General features: G+C 37.9%; 1 protein-coding gene across 2 annotated transcripts in view; it reads left to right on the plus strand.

Moving 5' to 3' along the window:
* The window catches only part of MDGA2 (MAM domain containing glycosylphosphatidylinositol anchor 2), a 665,568-nt gene that overhangs the window by 496,252 nt on the left and 152,567 nt on the right, over positions 1-16,749 (plus strand). For both annotated transcript variants that reach the window (XM_040969572.1, XM_040969573.1), the window contains exon 7: positions 9,526-9,855. In XM_040969572.1, coding sequence (XP_040825506.1) covers positions 9,526-9,855 — 330 coding nt within the window. The remainder of the gene's footprint in view (positions 1-9,525; positions 9,856-16,749) is intronic.

Here is a 16,749-nt window from a genome sequence, read left to right on the forward strand (position 1 = left end):
AGGGTCCCAAGGCTTTGGGCCGTCCTCCACTGCTTTCCCAGGCCACAGGCAGAGAGCTAGATGGGAAGTGGAGCTGCCGGGATTAGAACTGGCGCCCATATGGGATCTTGGCGCATTCAAGGCGAGGACTTTAGCTGCTAGGCCACGCTGCAGGGCCCTGCTCCACTTTTGATAGAGCTCCTGGTGATGCACCTGGCAGGGCAGTGGAGGATGGTCCAAGAGCTTCAGCCCTGCAGGCCTGTGGGACACCTGGACAAGGCACAGGTTTCTGATTTCTGCCTTGTCTAACGCGAAGAGAAAATTCTCTCCTCCTCTCCTCTCTTTCCCCTCTACTCTCTTCCAGTCTATTCTATTCCCCTTCCCTCCACTCCCTTCTCTTCCCCAACCTCCCCTCTACTCCCACACCCACCCACCTTCCACTTCACTCCCCCATCCTTCTTCCTCCTTCCCCTGCTCTCCCCTCCCTGTCTGTGTCCACGTGACCTCTGTTCGACTCAGTTCTGGCCATTATGACCCTCTGGGGAGTGAAGCAGCAGATGGAAGTGCTTTGTCTCTCCTTCCCTCTTTAAATCTACCTTTCATAAATAAATAAATAAATACAAGTTTTTACTGTTACTTTATCAGCACCACATACACGAAGGATGTACTATCTTTTTTTAAAAGAATTCCAATGGCATTACATGTAATAGTCATTATAAATTGAAAGTTTATCTTATGGCTGTTTCTAGTCCCAGGTCTTTAACAAACAATAAAAATTGCAATATAACCTGGATGTATTATCATTTCTCATTGTGAAGGAAAGTCATTAAATGTGAACTAATTATCTACATATTTTAACATAATAGGGCCAGGAACTTATGACGAATAATCATCTACTCAGTGAATGAGACTATAACACCACGCTGAGTCAAGAATTAGTTAGGTGTTAAAAATGTTTTTATTTATGGCACATATGCTACATTTTCTCCTTGAGACAGTATACGACAGGGCTTATACTGCAGGATAATAAAAGTATTATTATTGTTTCACCTTTTTCTCCCCTTTTCAAAGAGCCAATCGCTCAGGAAAAAAAAATCACCTGATTTTTGCACTCCTAATGGATCCTTTTTCATTAATTCCTACCGGACACACTTACCCACATTTGTTCTTATGTAGGAACGTTGGAAAAATGATTAAAATTCAACTATACCTTTCTTAAGGTGATTTACAGAAGTAATTAGCTTTGAGTAAATTCACCAAATAAATAGTGCCTTGATACTTTACAATGGACTAGAACCCCGACTTCCTTTCAACATGAAATTCTGTATTCAGATTACAAGCAGGTTGTATGAAGCCACTTGTGGAAAAGGGTGCAATGATCATTTATTTCTTCGTTTTTGCATGATAAATGAACTTCAATTCAGACCATAACTTGGAAATTAGACTTGTTAAAAAGAGAGCTGTAACTTTAAGAACGCCTGATGGTATTTAAGTAAAACAGAGGCCTTCCTATTCCAAGTCAACCTCTCTAAGCATTAATACCAGGATGCAGTTACGGCACTTCATGTACTTTTAATGCAACAACCCAAGTTGTGACAGTACTGTTACTGTTTCAAGAGACTTACAGTGGGTCTCTTTAGTTTTTAATCAATGCTTGAAAGTCTACAAATGTGAATATATTTTATTTCTTTTTACTGCTTTTGAACATTTCAAAATTCTTATGTCTAAGTTGGAACAAGCAATACCTTGTTTCCAAAAAAAAAAAAAAATTCACTTTTTAGTGGGAAACAAAAGGGCCATGCTGCCCTTGGGGACGATAGGATTATTGGATAGCTGCTTTTTTTTTTTTCAGTCCACTTAAAAGTGTGTAAAAACCAAGAGCTTCTCCCTAACAGATAGCTTTTGAAACATGGATTTTATTCTCAGTAGCAAGCTCCATCTTGTAATAGAGCTTATGATATCTTGGAATAGTTAACACTCAGAATAAAAATGTGTAAGCATCAAGGATGGAATGAGGGCATTGTCTCCTGGCCTTATTCTCTGGGGCACTCATTGTGAGAGCTGTGCCACCATGATGGCTAACTGATGCATGCAGGCAGTCCATCATGGAACATTGCAGTGTGCATGTTAGCATGTTCAAAGTGCTGAAAAGTTCTGCAGAAAAGCACATTGTGACTTGCACAGTCAAGCTTCCATTTTCCTTTGTTCTGATTTGCTTTAGCATAATTCCTTTGGACCTTTTGCTGAAGCGAGTGTTGGAAAGTGCCATTTCAGATATTGTAAGTACACTCCCTTATGCGTCGTTGTCTTCCTTCTGTAGCTCGGCGGAAGTGACTTAGCTGCACACTGAAGCAGTTTCCTTAGCAAAGCAGGGTGGCTTATCGCAGATGTCCCTGGCCCTGTGTGTTCATGACATCACCCCGAGGCTGTTGTTCTGGACTCTCATCTCTAAACCTAGATTGCTACTATTGGCTTATCCGGTACCACTTTGCTCCCATAGTAGAACAGGAAGCATGGGAGACATCAAATATTTCCTCCTTTCCTATCTCGTGTTTCCCAATGCTTTACAGAACAGAAGGCTGCAAAAACAAAATCCGAATTAACCCAAATACATATCAGACGAAAAACAAGTAATGACCATCTGTAGAATTAATGTATTAAAGTGGAGTGTCAACTTCAATTAAATCCAACAAAAATTACCAAGTGCCAACCATAAGCAGGAATTGTATTCTGGATTTGAGAGCTGTACAGAAGCACGAGCCATGGCCATCCACACAGATGTTATGTTGAGACTGGCTCCTAGGAGACAGATGAATCCCTAATCATATTAGGGCAAATCACATAAAGTATTTAATATATTTTAAATGACTTTGCTGATATAATCTATTTCCAACTGTTTTTTGAATTGACACCTGGTGGAACTGGAAATATTTAATTTCTCACACAGTTTTTTTTTTCTCTTTTGTGCACAATAAATGGGAAAATAAGTTTATATTTATTTTATTAAGACACTATTGGTTCCAAAATCTGTTAGTCCCAGAAACTTTTTGTTGTGTTTAATTTCCTCCAAAATTGCACTGAAATTACAAAATGTGATACATTTGGAGAAATATTTACAAGTTTGCCAACCAGAAACAATGATTGTTAAGATGTTTCAATCTTCTCTATGATATTTCTTTAGTAGAATCCCAAAACTTTGTACTTCCAAAGAGATATTTTCTTACTAAATTTCTAAACCATTTTGAAGTATTTTCTTAAACATTTGAAATATTTTTCTTAGAAAGCCAGATGTACAGAGAGGAGAGACAAAGGAAGATCTTCCATCTGCTGGCTCACTCCCCAAGTGTCAGCAATGGCTAGAGCTGTGCCAATCCAAAGCCAGGAGCCAGGAGCATCCTTGTGGTCTCCCATGTGGGTGCAGGATCCCAAGGCTTTGGACCATCTTTGACTCCTTTCCCAGGCCACAAGCAGGGAGGATGGAAAGGGGGCTGCTGGGATTAGAACGTGTGCCCGTATGAAATCCAGGCACATACAAGGTGAGAACTTGAACCATTAGGCCACCACACCAGGCCCTCAAGTTTTGTTTTGCCTACAAATTTCATTTCATTAATGTTGAGACATTTGATCAGCAAAGCAGTGCATCTTTTTCTTTTTGAAAAATCAGAAGTCAGGAGCTTCTTCTGGGTCTCCCATGCAGGTACAGGGTCCCAAAGCTTTGAGCCTTCCTCTACTGCTTTCCTACGCCATAAGCAGAAAGCTGGAAGGGAAGTAGAACAGTTGGGAGACAAACCAGTACCCATATGGGATCCCAGTGCATGCAAGGCTAGGAGTTTAGAGACTAGACTATTGCACTGGGCCCCAAACAGTGTATCTTATAGCTTTGTTTCTACAGGTGTGGTAAAAGTAATTTCATAATTCATATTTTTTTTTGAAAATCATCAACCTCATCATTCCCAAAGCCAATTGTCTCAAGACCAAGAAGTAAACTTGTTTTCAGTACAGGAAACCTTCCATGAAAGTGTTGATACTCAAAGTACCACAAGCAAATTCTTCATCTCTAGGGAAAAGTCTTTAGCAAACCCTGACCTGACCATATTGATGAGTGTGTGACCTCTGCTGCTACACATTGGTTCCCATTCCATTCATAGAATAACTTTGCTTCTCTCAAAGTAGAGTGGCTACAGCTAGAAGCTACAGCTAGAATGTATTTCTCAGTAATCTGTCTGAAATGAGCATTGTGGAGCATTGCAAGTTCCACTGCTGGCACCAGCATCCATTTCAGTATCCATTCAAGAGCTGGCTGCCCCACATCACATCCAGATTCCTTTAATGCACCTCAGGGGCAGCTGATGAGACGTTATGTACTTGGGTCCTTGCCACCTACATGAAGAATCAAGGTGGAATTCTGGCTCTTTGCTTCCACCTGGCCAAGACCTGGCTCTTGTGGCCATTTGGGGAATGAAGCAGTGAATGGAACAGCTCTCTTTAACACTGTGACTTCTGAGTAAAATTGGTAAATAAATCTTCGAGGAAAAAGCAGAGAGCATGGGCCAAGAGATATTCAGTTCATTCATTACTTCAAAAGGGAGACTATGGTTTTAATGTAATATTTCCAAACTGATTATCTAGGGCAAAGTCATAGCTTCATGCCCGCCTTTGCACATGTTAGCAGACCAGAGAAGCACCATGCAGGGGCCATCCAGTACAAATTATGCTGTATTGCACCTAATCTAGTGTTCTCATGCCACTGCTGCTATAGGATCTTCAGGGTTCTGTGTTCTGAGGAATGAGATTTTTTTTTTCTCACTTTTTCCATGGAATTTTTTATGTTCCACACAATCGTTTAAGCATATGGGACTGATATTGTACTTCTGTTCTAACTGCAGATGGATTGCAGGCGTTTGAGACTTTAACTGGTTATGACTTTAATATTGCTCGATCGCTCGATCTATCGTTCACTGAAAACTAAAATGTTTAATTATAGATGAAGGGAATTTCTTTCTAGCTGGCTAACTGCATTACGCACTTCATATTTTCAGAATTCAAATACAGTTGCCAAACATCCATCTCCCAGAATGGATCAATCGGAGGACCTCATGGTATCACCTCCTGCTTTCACTAATGACACAGTTAATCCTACAAAATCAGATCGCCCATCTGAAACTAAACAGCAATGAAAAACTGCAAAGAACCTTCCAGTTCTTAGTACTCATTCTTCTGTGTTGTTTGCAAGGCTGCATTCTTACTCATTTTCTGAGTAGTCAAATCAGAAAATAGGATGCCATATCCTCTTAGTGCTGTTGTCCTCACATAGCGCCTACACACACACACACACACACACACACACACACACACACACACACCTACACACACACACACACACACACCTACACACACACACACACCTACACACACACACACACACACACACACACACACACACACCTACACACACACACACACCTACACACACACACACACACCTACACACACACACACACCTACACACACACACACACACACACACACACACACACACACACCTACACACACACACACACACACACACACACACACACACCTACACACACACACACACACACACACACCTACACACACACACACACCTACACACACACACACACACACCTACACACACACACACCCACACACACACACACACACACACACACACACACACACCTACACACACACACACACACACCCACACACACACACACACACACCCACACACACACACACACACACACCTACACACACACACACCTACACACCTACACACACACACACACACACACACACTCTCTCTCTCTCTCTCTCTCTCTCTCTCTCATTCAGTCATTTAATCTTTTTCCTTAGAACATTTGTAAGAAAATGATATGAGAACCAGTTCTTTTGCTACAAGGACATCCTAAGCAAATACACAGACAGGACTGTGACAGCAGCTCATTTGTTCTGCATGTTTCTAGTATTGCTGAACTTGTGGTTAGCTAATGGGATGGTTTGTCCCTCTTTTTCTCTTTAGAATCTGTGTCATTATGAAGTCTTATAAAAATGATTTCAGCTACAACTTTACTTGCCTGATACATGGATCAACAAATATTTTTGGCAATTAGTTCTTTGTTATATTTGAGTTAATATGATATTCTCTATAGAATTGAATAACATATACCATTCAGTATACATTAGCTATTTATAAGGTCTATTTATATGTAAATATTTATAAGGTTTATTAGTTTTTCTTTGCATTTTAATTCTGTGAATGAAATATTACAACATAATGTGAATATTTAATATATTTGGTGGTTTTCAGCTGTTTAGCAATGTGAATCTGTCTGATGAGTTTGCACTGCTACTGTCAAAATCAGCAGAACAGATTACTCTGCAAAACCAGAACTAGAAAACAACAACCAGACAGTAAATAAATGCAGCCACTTAACGCATGAGCTTCTTTGCCTATGTGTGTTTGCAGATGGAATCGACATAAAGCTTAGTAATTTAAATTATTCTGAAAAATAACCACGTATACCCTAATGTTTATAATTTGAAATTGTTTGTAAGGGCACATATGAATTTTTAAATAAATTTGACTTGTTTAGAAATTCTAATTAGGTTGATTAGTTCTTTTCAGAAATAACATAAGAAAAACTATTTTTAGAATATATTTATAGAAGGCAAATGATTTCATACAGTTCACAAATATAGAAAATATATGTAGAAATAAAGGTTATAAAAATTCATTTCTTATTTTATGATATAATTCCACAGGCTCTGTAATTTCCCTTGCCCACTCCCCAAATAGCTACCCTCCACACTGATTTCCCCTGCATCATTACAATAATGACAAACAGCCACAAGTCCATCGTTCTGCTATTTAAGTGTATCCTGACACTGCAGGTATGAACAATGGGTTCAGCATCTGTTATCAAGATATATTTAACAGTTACATTGGGAGTCCATCTTTGATTTGGAAGTACAGATACATGTTGTGTTGCATTTTCACATCTGAATATGACACTCTTTATTACACTGTTACTGTATATGCCCTTAAATGAAAAGCCATAAAACAAAATCAACAGCAAGAAGAAAACATAGAAGATTTACTGCAACAGTCAGCTAAACAACATGCTACTGGATGACCAATGTGTCACTGAAAAGACCTGAAAATTGAACTCTGTGTGTGACCCAGCTATCCAACTCCTGGGAATACATCCAAAGGAAATTAAATATGCATATGAGAAAGAGATCTGTAATCCTGTATTTACAGCAGCACAATCTACAATAGCAAAGACATGGAAACAGTTCAGATGCCCATCAAGGGAAGTGGATAGAGCAACTGTGGTACATCAACTCCGTGGTATACTACTCAGTCATTAAAAAGAATGGAATTCTACCATCTGCAACCAAATGGTCCCAACTAGAGACCATTATGCTCAGTGAAATAAGTCAACCCCAAAAGCACAAATACCATATGTTTTTTCTGATATAAGGCAGCCTTCATGCAAAATACAAATCAATAGTCCTTTCAATTCTGTTTTTGCTACATATCATGGATTTTAATTTTAAAAGACATTTTTATTCCCTCAAAACATTTTTTTTTCTCATTACTCTCCCCAGTGACTCAGAGGTCATACAATAGCATTGTTTGTTTCAGGAAGGCTTTTTATTTTCTTTTTCATGTTTTAGCTATGCACTGGTCATTCACTAGAAATAAGCATTTTATAAATATGCCAGATACAACGCGAAATCATCCCAGTGCCAATGAAAACATGATTGTCCAGCCATAGACAGCAGAGTGCAGGCCACCACTCAGTCAGATTTGTTTATCTCATGCAATCTGGACCTACCCTGGTGTCTGCTCTTAAGGATCCGTTCTAAAACTGAGTCTCACGTAGAAAGGAAGTTCCAGATGTAGATTTTGATACTCATTTACCTCTCATCAATATGCAAATAAGAAAACTGATGAAAATATTTGAATGTTTAAAGAATCAATAGGATATCTTCAAGATTTGAAAAATGCATAAGATTCTACTTTATTCTGCACAGTCCTACAGCTTTTCATCATGTATCCTGACAGTGTTAGACTAACTGAAGAAAATGTGGCTAAGCTGAGGACAGTTATTCAGAAAGGACAGGTTGCATAGATTTTCTTGTTTGCAGGACCAAGAAGACCATGTTGTTCTAGACATTTATCATTATGTGTTTTGATTTTATGGTCAAAATGAATGACCGATATTCTGGTCTTGATGTTTCACTACATACACTGTGATTTATTACATGGGGGCAGCAATATTAAGAGATAAGGAAACAGAAAATTTGGGGGAAAAATTAAACCATTCCGGGTATAAGAGAACAATTGTCATCGAAGGGAACAGCTATGGTACACCAAGTTTCAAGGTGTCACTCAACGTGCAGGTCCTTAGGAAGCCTGCAGATGCTGTCCAAGCAGCCCTTTTGGTTGCCGTCAACACTGTCTGACACAGCACTGACCTTAAATGGGAAAAGAATGCTGTCATGACTCAAGCCAGGTGCACTGGACACAAGCCAGGTACATTTTCCAAGACCTTGGTGGAAAGGATCTTTCGGCTGTCTTCAAGAGAAAGCCAGCTAGCAATTTCTGACAATATTTCTGTATAGCATAATAGAAAAGTTAGCAAAGGGTTTCTTTTCTTCCTTCCTTCTCTTCTATTTCAGTATATATGAAGATCATGAGGGTGAACTGATTTAAGTTTTTACCACTCATTAACAGCATGTGAGGATATACTTTAAAAATAATTTTCTTTAAAGAACATTAGTGTATTGTTTGCCTTGTCTGGGGAATAATCCAAAGATTGAGGAATATCAGAGAGAGGTGATTAGACTGTTACATATTCACTTTAAAAGTCTATATTATTACTTAATATAAAGTGTTGATCATTTTAAAATATTTCATTTATTTGAAAAGTAAATTTACAGAAAGTGAGGAAGAGAAAAAGGAAAAAGAGAGATCTTCCATCTGCTGGTTCACTCTCCAAGTGGTTGCCATGGCTGGGGCAAGGCCAAACCAAAGCCAGGGGCCAGAAACTTTAGCAAGTCTTCCCCATGGATTCAGAGGCCCAAGTATTCAGGCCGTGTTTCAGTGATTTTCCTTGGCATTTGAAAAGAGACTGGATTGGAAGTGGAGCAGTTAAGTCTCTTAATGGTTGCCCATAAGGGATGCTAGGTGGCCCCAGAGTCCATCCTTTGTTGAAAGTGCCATGGCAGTGTTTTTGAAGCATGATTACATATAGGTTAAAAGAATTGTTTCTTATGTCATGTGAAAGTATTATACGATTTATAAAATTAGTGTTTGGAGTCTTCCAATATCTTAAGATGTAAATTACTTGATTATATAAGTGAAGTTTATTAATATATGCACTATTTAGAAATAACAAAACAAAAATACACATTTTATTTTATTTCAACCCAAAGGTATTACCTACAATGAAGGAGTTTCAAGAATTAGTGAAGGTAATACTAACCACTTATGGAATTTTTATATTTTAGCATTAAAAAAAGGACGGTTTTGGATAACACCAGATCCTTACCACAAAGATGACAACATCCAGATTGGGCGCGAGGTGAAAATATCTTGCCAAGTAGAAGCTGTTCCTTCCGAAGAGTTAACGTTTAGTTGGTTCAAAAATGGCCGCCCATTACGAAGTTCTGAGCGCATGGTTATCACGCAGACGGACCCCGACGTTTCTCCGGGAACGACAAACTTGGACATCATTGATTTAAAGTTCACGGATTTTGGAACATACACCTGTGTAGCATCGCTTAAAGGAGGAGGAATATCAGATATCAGTATCGACGTTAACATATCCAGCAGCACAGGTAAGAGCCACATCTATGACGGAAGCCATGTTCGCTTTCAGAAAACCGAGTTTTTAAGGCAGAAATTGTCTGAGTTCAAGTTAGAAAATTCTTACATTTAAAAATTATGAAAACCCTGTTCTTCTGAATCTTCAATAAACCTTTGAGACATGAAACAAAACTTCTGTTTTGATTTAGCTGTGCTGATGCCTTTCAGAACTCATGCAGAAATTTATAGCATTGTCTCAGATATAAATGGCTCCCAGAGTCAATGAAACCAGTTTTTTTTTTTTTGCACAAGCCCTCTATAGAACCTACATGTATATTACTAAGTTATATGGCAATAATATTAATGAATGTAAGAGTTTTCAAAAATGTTGGACAGTTTTCAAAAATGCTGGACTCTTTTGTTCTAAGATGATATTGAGAGATTAAAGTTCTGTGATTCGATGAAATCAGTATATATTCACAGAATTCCGAAGTGTCTGCATCTGTTTTGCCAACCTAACTCCAGGTTTGTTTAGAATGCTAAGTGAATAGTATATGTGGAAAACCCCATGCAGATGGTAAAGGTGCTCTTTGGGCGTTGGTTAACCTTGGGCTTTTGCTTTCTAGCCAGATAGCATTGTGACTGCTGTGGGTTAACATATTCACCTGGACTCTGCTTTCGCGTGTGTCCAAATTGCAGTGCACGCGAGATTACTTATGTGCCTTCAAGGAGCTAGCTCTGCTCTTCAGGCTGACAAAATGTGCTCACTTTCCACATTTCCGCTTTATCTTTATCTCTACAGGTGCTCCAGTTTTTACCAGTTGCAATTCGTGTAAAATGAAATTAAAATAGTAAAAACTATGTTGTGATATTGGTCTTTTTCTAGGTTAAAATAAATTTTGTAATTGAACAAATATTTCAATATTTCTTAGTAGCATTAGGAGACAGATTTACTTATGGTATCTGATAGAAAACTGTTGCTACGTTCATTTATTCGTTAGATTATATATTCATTTAATCAGTGAACTCCCATTAATCATTTAGCATTTTGATAGGTGACACTACTACGTGATAACCTGTGCCTGATGTATCCTGTCAATCAAACTCTTGGGCGAGACTCAGGATTACGCATTCTGACCTCTGAAGTACATGTTTGAAGAATTGTTGTACACTTCCTAAAAAGCATTGTTTGGTTTGGTTTGGTTGTGTCTGCTCGGATGTTGTTGCTGTCTCTTGGTCAGCTGCTCAAAGCCCAGATATACTGAATCTGTGTTTCTGTTTGTTTGATGGGAGCATTGTTGAAATGCTATTAAAGTTAGACAAAAGAGGAAGCTCTTTGTAGAGAAAAGGCTGCCTGAATTTATTCTGCAAAATGAGTGCTAAAGTTCATGTTTAAACTTACTGGTTCTTTTGCCTGTTGGAAACTAAGCTTTTAAATGACAAAGCCAAAAAGATATTGAAATTATTTGTAAGAGAGTTCTTATAAAAAATTACCTTGATTTTCACCAATTTGTCTTATTACCATAGATAAAATTCTAAAGAGAAAATAAATATAAATATAAATATTACTTCAAAACATTCCTCTCTGATCTCTCCTCCGCACTGCAAAAGGACCTGATTCTTTGAGGGTTAGAACATCATTAAATTTCAAATTTTTTTTAGTATTTTTAAAGATTATTAGAAAGATCAGCTAACAGGAGATGGGTGGAAGGTGTTTCATCTACTGCCCAAATATTCACAATTACTGGGGATTGTTCAAGCCCAAGCCAGATGCCTGGAATTCCTTCCAGGTCTCCCACGCAGGTGGTCAGGGGCCAAGGATCTGTGCCATCCATCCCCTGCTGCTTTCCCAGCAACAGAGCAGCCAAGACTTCATCAACACTCTGGCATGATATGCTGGCTTTCCAAGCATTGACAAGACCAATAGTGCCAGGATGCTGACCCTCCAAATTTTTATTGTTGTAATTTCAGCATCTGGGACACTCTGTGGCATATCATAAGTATTCAGTAATAGTTATTAAGCAGTGGCATGAAAAAAATGTGTCCATAAAACTTGGCTTTTATATTTTCTTTCCTCCTGCCGTTACCTCTTTAATGCATACATTTGATGTCTCTCTTCCTGCTCTTGTGGTAACCCCCTACTAATTTTAAGAGAAGTTAGACTGTGGCAAATGATGCTGTAACTCCCAGGGACAGGACTACATTCATGTCGTGTGCTGTCCAGTAAAAATTTAAATGTACATACCATAATCAAAGATTGTTAGCAAGTTCACAGTGGCCCCCTCAGAGCCGTAAGCTAAGCTTGGGGTGCTTCTCAATGTAGCTGCACTGGTGGCCTTCTCCTGAGCTCACCCACTCAGGAGATTTGCCTCGGTGGCGATCATGTTCTCTGTGTTTATTCAGAAATTGAATCTAATGTTCCATTTTGCTTATGCTGAAGTGGAATTCCAGAGTACAATATAAAGTCATGTATATTTGAGATTGTCATTCAGCTGATACCATTACAAATATTTATCCCTGTTTTGTAACAGACTATACCGTGGTGCCTTAGACTGGAAATACTAGTAGACTAGAGTTTGAACAAGAAGAAAGACAAGCTATAGCCTGAACAAAAATCTCGAAGTATATTAATTCTGAGAACCATTCGGGACACAGAAAATTTCTACAAATTGGTTGAAAGAGCAGGCAGAAGACAATATCTATTAAGATAAAATATATGTGTTAAGACCTACTAGTGTATGGATTTTGCTAATTATACCATTATCATTTGGGAGTAATGAGCATTGTCTAGCTGGTTAAGACTTTTCTTATGTGTTAAATATTGTCATTTGAAAACATTTTTAAGAATTCCTTATCATACACAAGACCTCTTACACTGAGTCTCAGTTCTTACTGTGTAGTAAGAGACTTATTAAGACTGAAGTGCCATTATGTTTACCTAGTACAGAAAACCTATTTTAATGGCACATATTTAGACATATGCTTTTGATGACTACTAAAATGAAATTTAACATAGCCCAGGAAAATAAACCTTAGTGTATCTAATTATTAGTATCCTGTTTTATTATTATTATTTCTATGGTACAGTTTTGCAGACACAGGGGGTCCTCCCTCCTCATCCCCTGCCTTCCTTCTCCTCTCCTTCCTCCCTTCCATTTTCCCCTCCCACAACTTTGCCCACTTTATCACAACAGTACAGTCCTTTAGTAATAGATAGAAGTTTAACATTCTTCTATTTAATGGTATCGTGCATTGTAGGTGTGGGCAAAGATAGAACGTCTGGCATCATACTGTCAGATATATGTAACAGTTTCACTTGGAGCCTTCCTTTTATTTGGGAGTAGAGATATAAACTCCAATGCCTCCCTGTTCCTCAGCATGTTAATCTCCACTGTACAGTTCATTGTTCATTTGTGGGAATATATGTCTATAAGGCAATTATTTTACTTTAGGAAAGCATTGGAAAAAGATAGCACATGAATTTTGGAGCTTGCTTCATGCATTTTTATTGACAAAAAGTCTATCACATCATTGTAAAATATACTTTATTTTCACATTAAATCAATACTAGAAGCTTTCTGCCTTTTGACTCAGTGCACAGGCCAACTGTGTTACTGTGAGTATATGTTGTTTTGCCAATTTAAAGCTGGTGTTTCTTTGGCTGAGCTTCTGCCTACTCTAGTTTCTTAGGTGATGGAATCATCTAAATGGAAACAAATTAGGCCCTAGGTATATCAGATGGACACCATGCTCAATGTCTGAAAATACTTGCCCCTGGGCTTACGGTTGTAGCATACTGTCTGTAGAATCATGTGGCAACTTCATCTATGTCGACAAAAGAAAGTTTCACAGGAAAATGACATTTGGCTTATATATTGACAGAAGCCTCATTGTGCTTAAAAGAGGAGAATTCGTTTGAAAAAATGGACAGGATGAGGAAATAATAATGATTCCTTACATTATGCTTTTATTATGTTCTTGACTTTACTTGCTCTATATTAATCATTTTTATTTTTATTTTATAGTTTTTATACTGAACAATATTTTATCTGACTAATTATCTGACTGCTAATAACTTAAAAGTACATTGTGATCATTGTCTCAGTTAAATTAAATTATTGAAATGAATATTATTTGATTCAATATTATAATATAAAAGTGTTTCACATACAGTGAACTCTGTAAGTATAATGCCTTGCAAATCTAAAAATCAAATGTGGCCACTGGAATTCCATGTTGAGGCATCTGCTGGCCAGATAGAAAATAAGGTTTTGATGATTTTTTTCTTGCTTGTTAAAGTTCATGGGCATACTGCATGGCAAGAAGTAAAATTTAAACGAGAAACATTTGTAGGGTCAAAGAAGAGACGGAAGCATAAACCTAAACCTAAGTGCACAGTGGTGACCAACTGAGACAATGAGCTGCACATCTTAACACTGCTGCCAACTACCTGTCCAGGCATTGTCATCATGAAAGTTGACAAGTGGCTGTGCAAGTATTCACCGTTTTGAAATGAAAGTTGAGGAAAACATGGGATCATGGTACACAGTGAACAAGAACAGTTAATGAGCAGGAGGTTAAAGGAAAAAATAGCTAAGTCCACATAATTGGATTTGCCCGTTTGCCCTTTCCAGTTAAGTAGGCACAGAAACTCATGAAATTCTGCGACTTCAAACCGAAGTTGGGTAGGATGACTCCTGTGAGGGGATGGCTGCTTTATGTAAGAAGTCGGACAGAGAGCAGAAGCGGCCCTGGCCATGCACCGAGGAGAGCAAGCATTCATGCAGTCAAAAGTTACACAGTGTTACTGCATAAGAAAAGTACATTTCTTGCCCTGCACCCATGACCTTCAAATTAATGATGGAAATCAGAGGTTGTCAAACTTTTTGTCAAGGCCTGGCTTGTAGAGAGTTTTTTTTGCCTTTCAGAGCATAAGGTTTCTGTCACAACTATTCAACTTGGCAATTACAATGGGTATGCTGCCATGACAATAAATACATGAGCACAGCTGTGTTCTGATTCAGCTTTATTTACAAAAGCAGTGGAAAGGCCATATTTTGCCCGCAGGCTGTATTTGGTTGACTCTTTGCCAACACCTTTGAAACTCTACTAATGAAGAAGTAAAGTAATAGGAAAACTAAACCCAGATAAGCTTGGATTTGTACACGCAAACATTCATGTATTTTAAGACTGTGATAGAATCTGCCTTTTCTTATTTCCACTCTTACATGGCTATTTTGTTCGATGTCTGGTGGAACAACATTTATTGCTGGCGTGTTCCAAGGCAAGAGAGGATATTACACAAATTTGAGATTTTTGCCTTTCCATAAATCTCATTCTAAACATAGAAAGTTTTCTGTCTCTATTACATTGTGTATTTTACTCCTCTGTTTCTGTGTAATTGTAATATTTTTAAATAACTGAGAAGGCAGATCGAGGAAGCAATGTTGGATTCAGGAGATTCTTGTGGACGTTAGGCTGTCTTGGTTAAGAAGCATTTGCTCTGTGGCTGATTGGCTGCTTTTCCCAGTGGGCTCAGCAGAACTGACTCTGCACTGATCCCATTTACTCTCTATTTCTTGAAGATTCCCTTTTTATCATCCAACTTTTGTGTTTCTTGGAAGGGATAGTATGCCTGTCGTTGGTGTGAGCCAGAAAGAATCACTGTGTTTTCAGCAGCGAGTCGTTAGGAAGACTTGTCCCCTTAAAATAAAGAGAACTTCACATAATGCAATGTAATCAATAAAAAAATAAATAAATAAAGAGAACTTCCTCCTCAACACCCTTTGTCATTTTATTTTATACCTTTTTCTCTGTACTTGTTCCATGGATATTGTAACTAAATGTGACTAAATAGATATCTTACTGTGTTAATCTCAGAGGTCTGAGATGCTGTGTTGCTTAGGGAATTTTCTGGAGAGAGACACTTATTTATATCCAAGTGTTCCTATTGAGCATGTGTTTCTCTGAATATATACATAGAATATTCCTTAGACTAAATGTGCTCAAAGAAATACATAATTCCTTTCATTTGTGTTTTGGTAAGTAATGATATTAATATCAACCTACATTCTAGACACAGTTATGTATTCCTATTTAGGTACATCAAAGTTATGAAGAATATTGCGTGGTTAACATCACTTATTTGAAAATAAGTTTAGCTCCTTACATATATTTGATTTTTAAAATGGAAAGGTTTTTAGATTAAAATCTCTAGTGCTTTGGGGGATTATCAAATAGTCATTCGGGATTTTCTTCTGTTTCTTTGTGGAAATTCTGCATTGTTCAGTCACTGATGCAGTTTTCACACAAAGGAGAAATGCAGATGCAACAGTCTGAAGGCGTTGGGTGTCTGAGGGAATTCTCTGGAATCTATACTTATGTAAGCAGTACAGCTTCATTCCCATGATGGGCTTACATGAGTCACATGACAAAAAATGGTGACAGTTGCAAAGTTTGCTAAATGTGTGTATTCTCACAGTTACATACGTTTAAGAAAATATTGAAGAACAGAGGAGAGAAAGGTATGAGAGGCCAGAGAGTGGAGGACAAAAGGAGAGAACAGGGTTTACATGTGTTATTTATGTATGACGAATATCGGTTCACGAATTTACACTCTTCTTCAACAAGCACAAGACAGTCTCAAAGAGAAACATAAAAACTAAACATTGCACAAACCTTCTTTTTCAATTAGATTGATCACAGAAATGGAATTTTTAATAAATTTTAATTATAGTCTTGTGAAGCATATATTGCCTAATGTTATTCCTTATTCGAATATAAGTGTGACAGTCGGCTATATTGGATTAATTCTCTTTTCTGCAATAGTCAATGTACATCATATACATTTGATATTAGCATTTGTTCTTATAATATTGAAAATACATAGTTATAGAAATAATACCTGTAGTCTCCCTCACTTATTA

The sequence above is a fragment of the Ochotona curzoniae genome, unplaced genomic scaffold, assembly GCF_017591425.1.
Source record: "Ochotona curzoniae isolate NIBS_2020 unplaced genomic scaffold, NIBS_Ocur_1.0 scaffold_4701, whole genome shotgun sequence".
Classification (NCBI taxonomy): Eukaryota; Metazoa; Chordata; class Mammalia; order Lagomorpha; family Ochotonidae; genus Ochotona; species Ochotona curzoniae.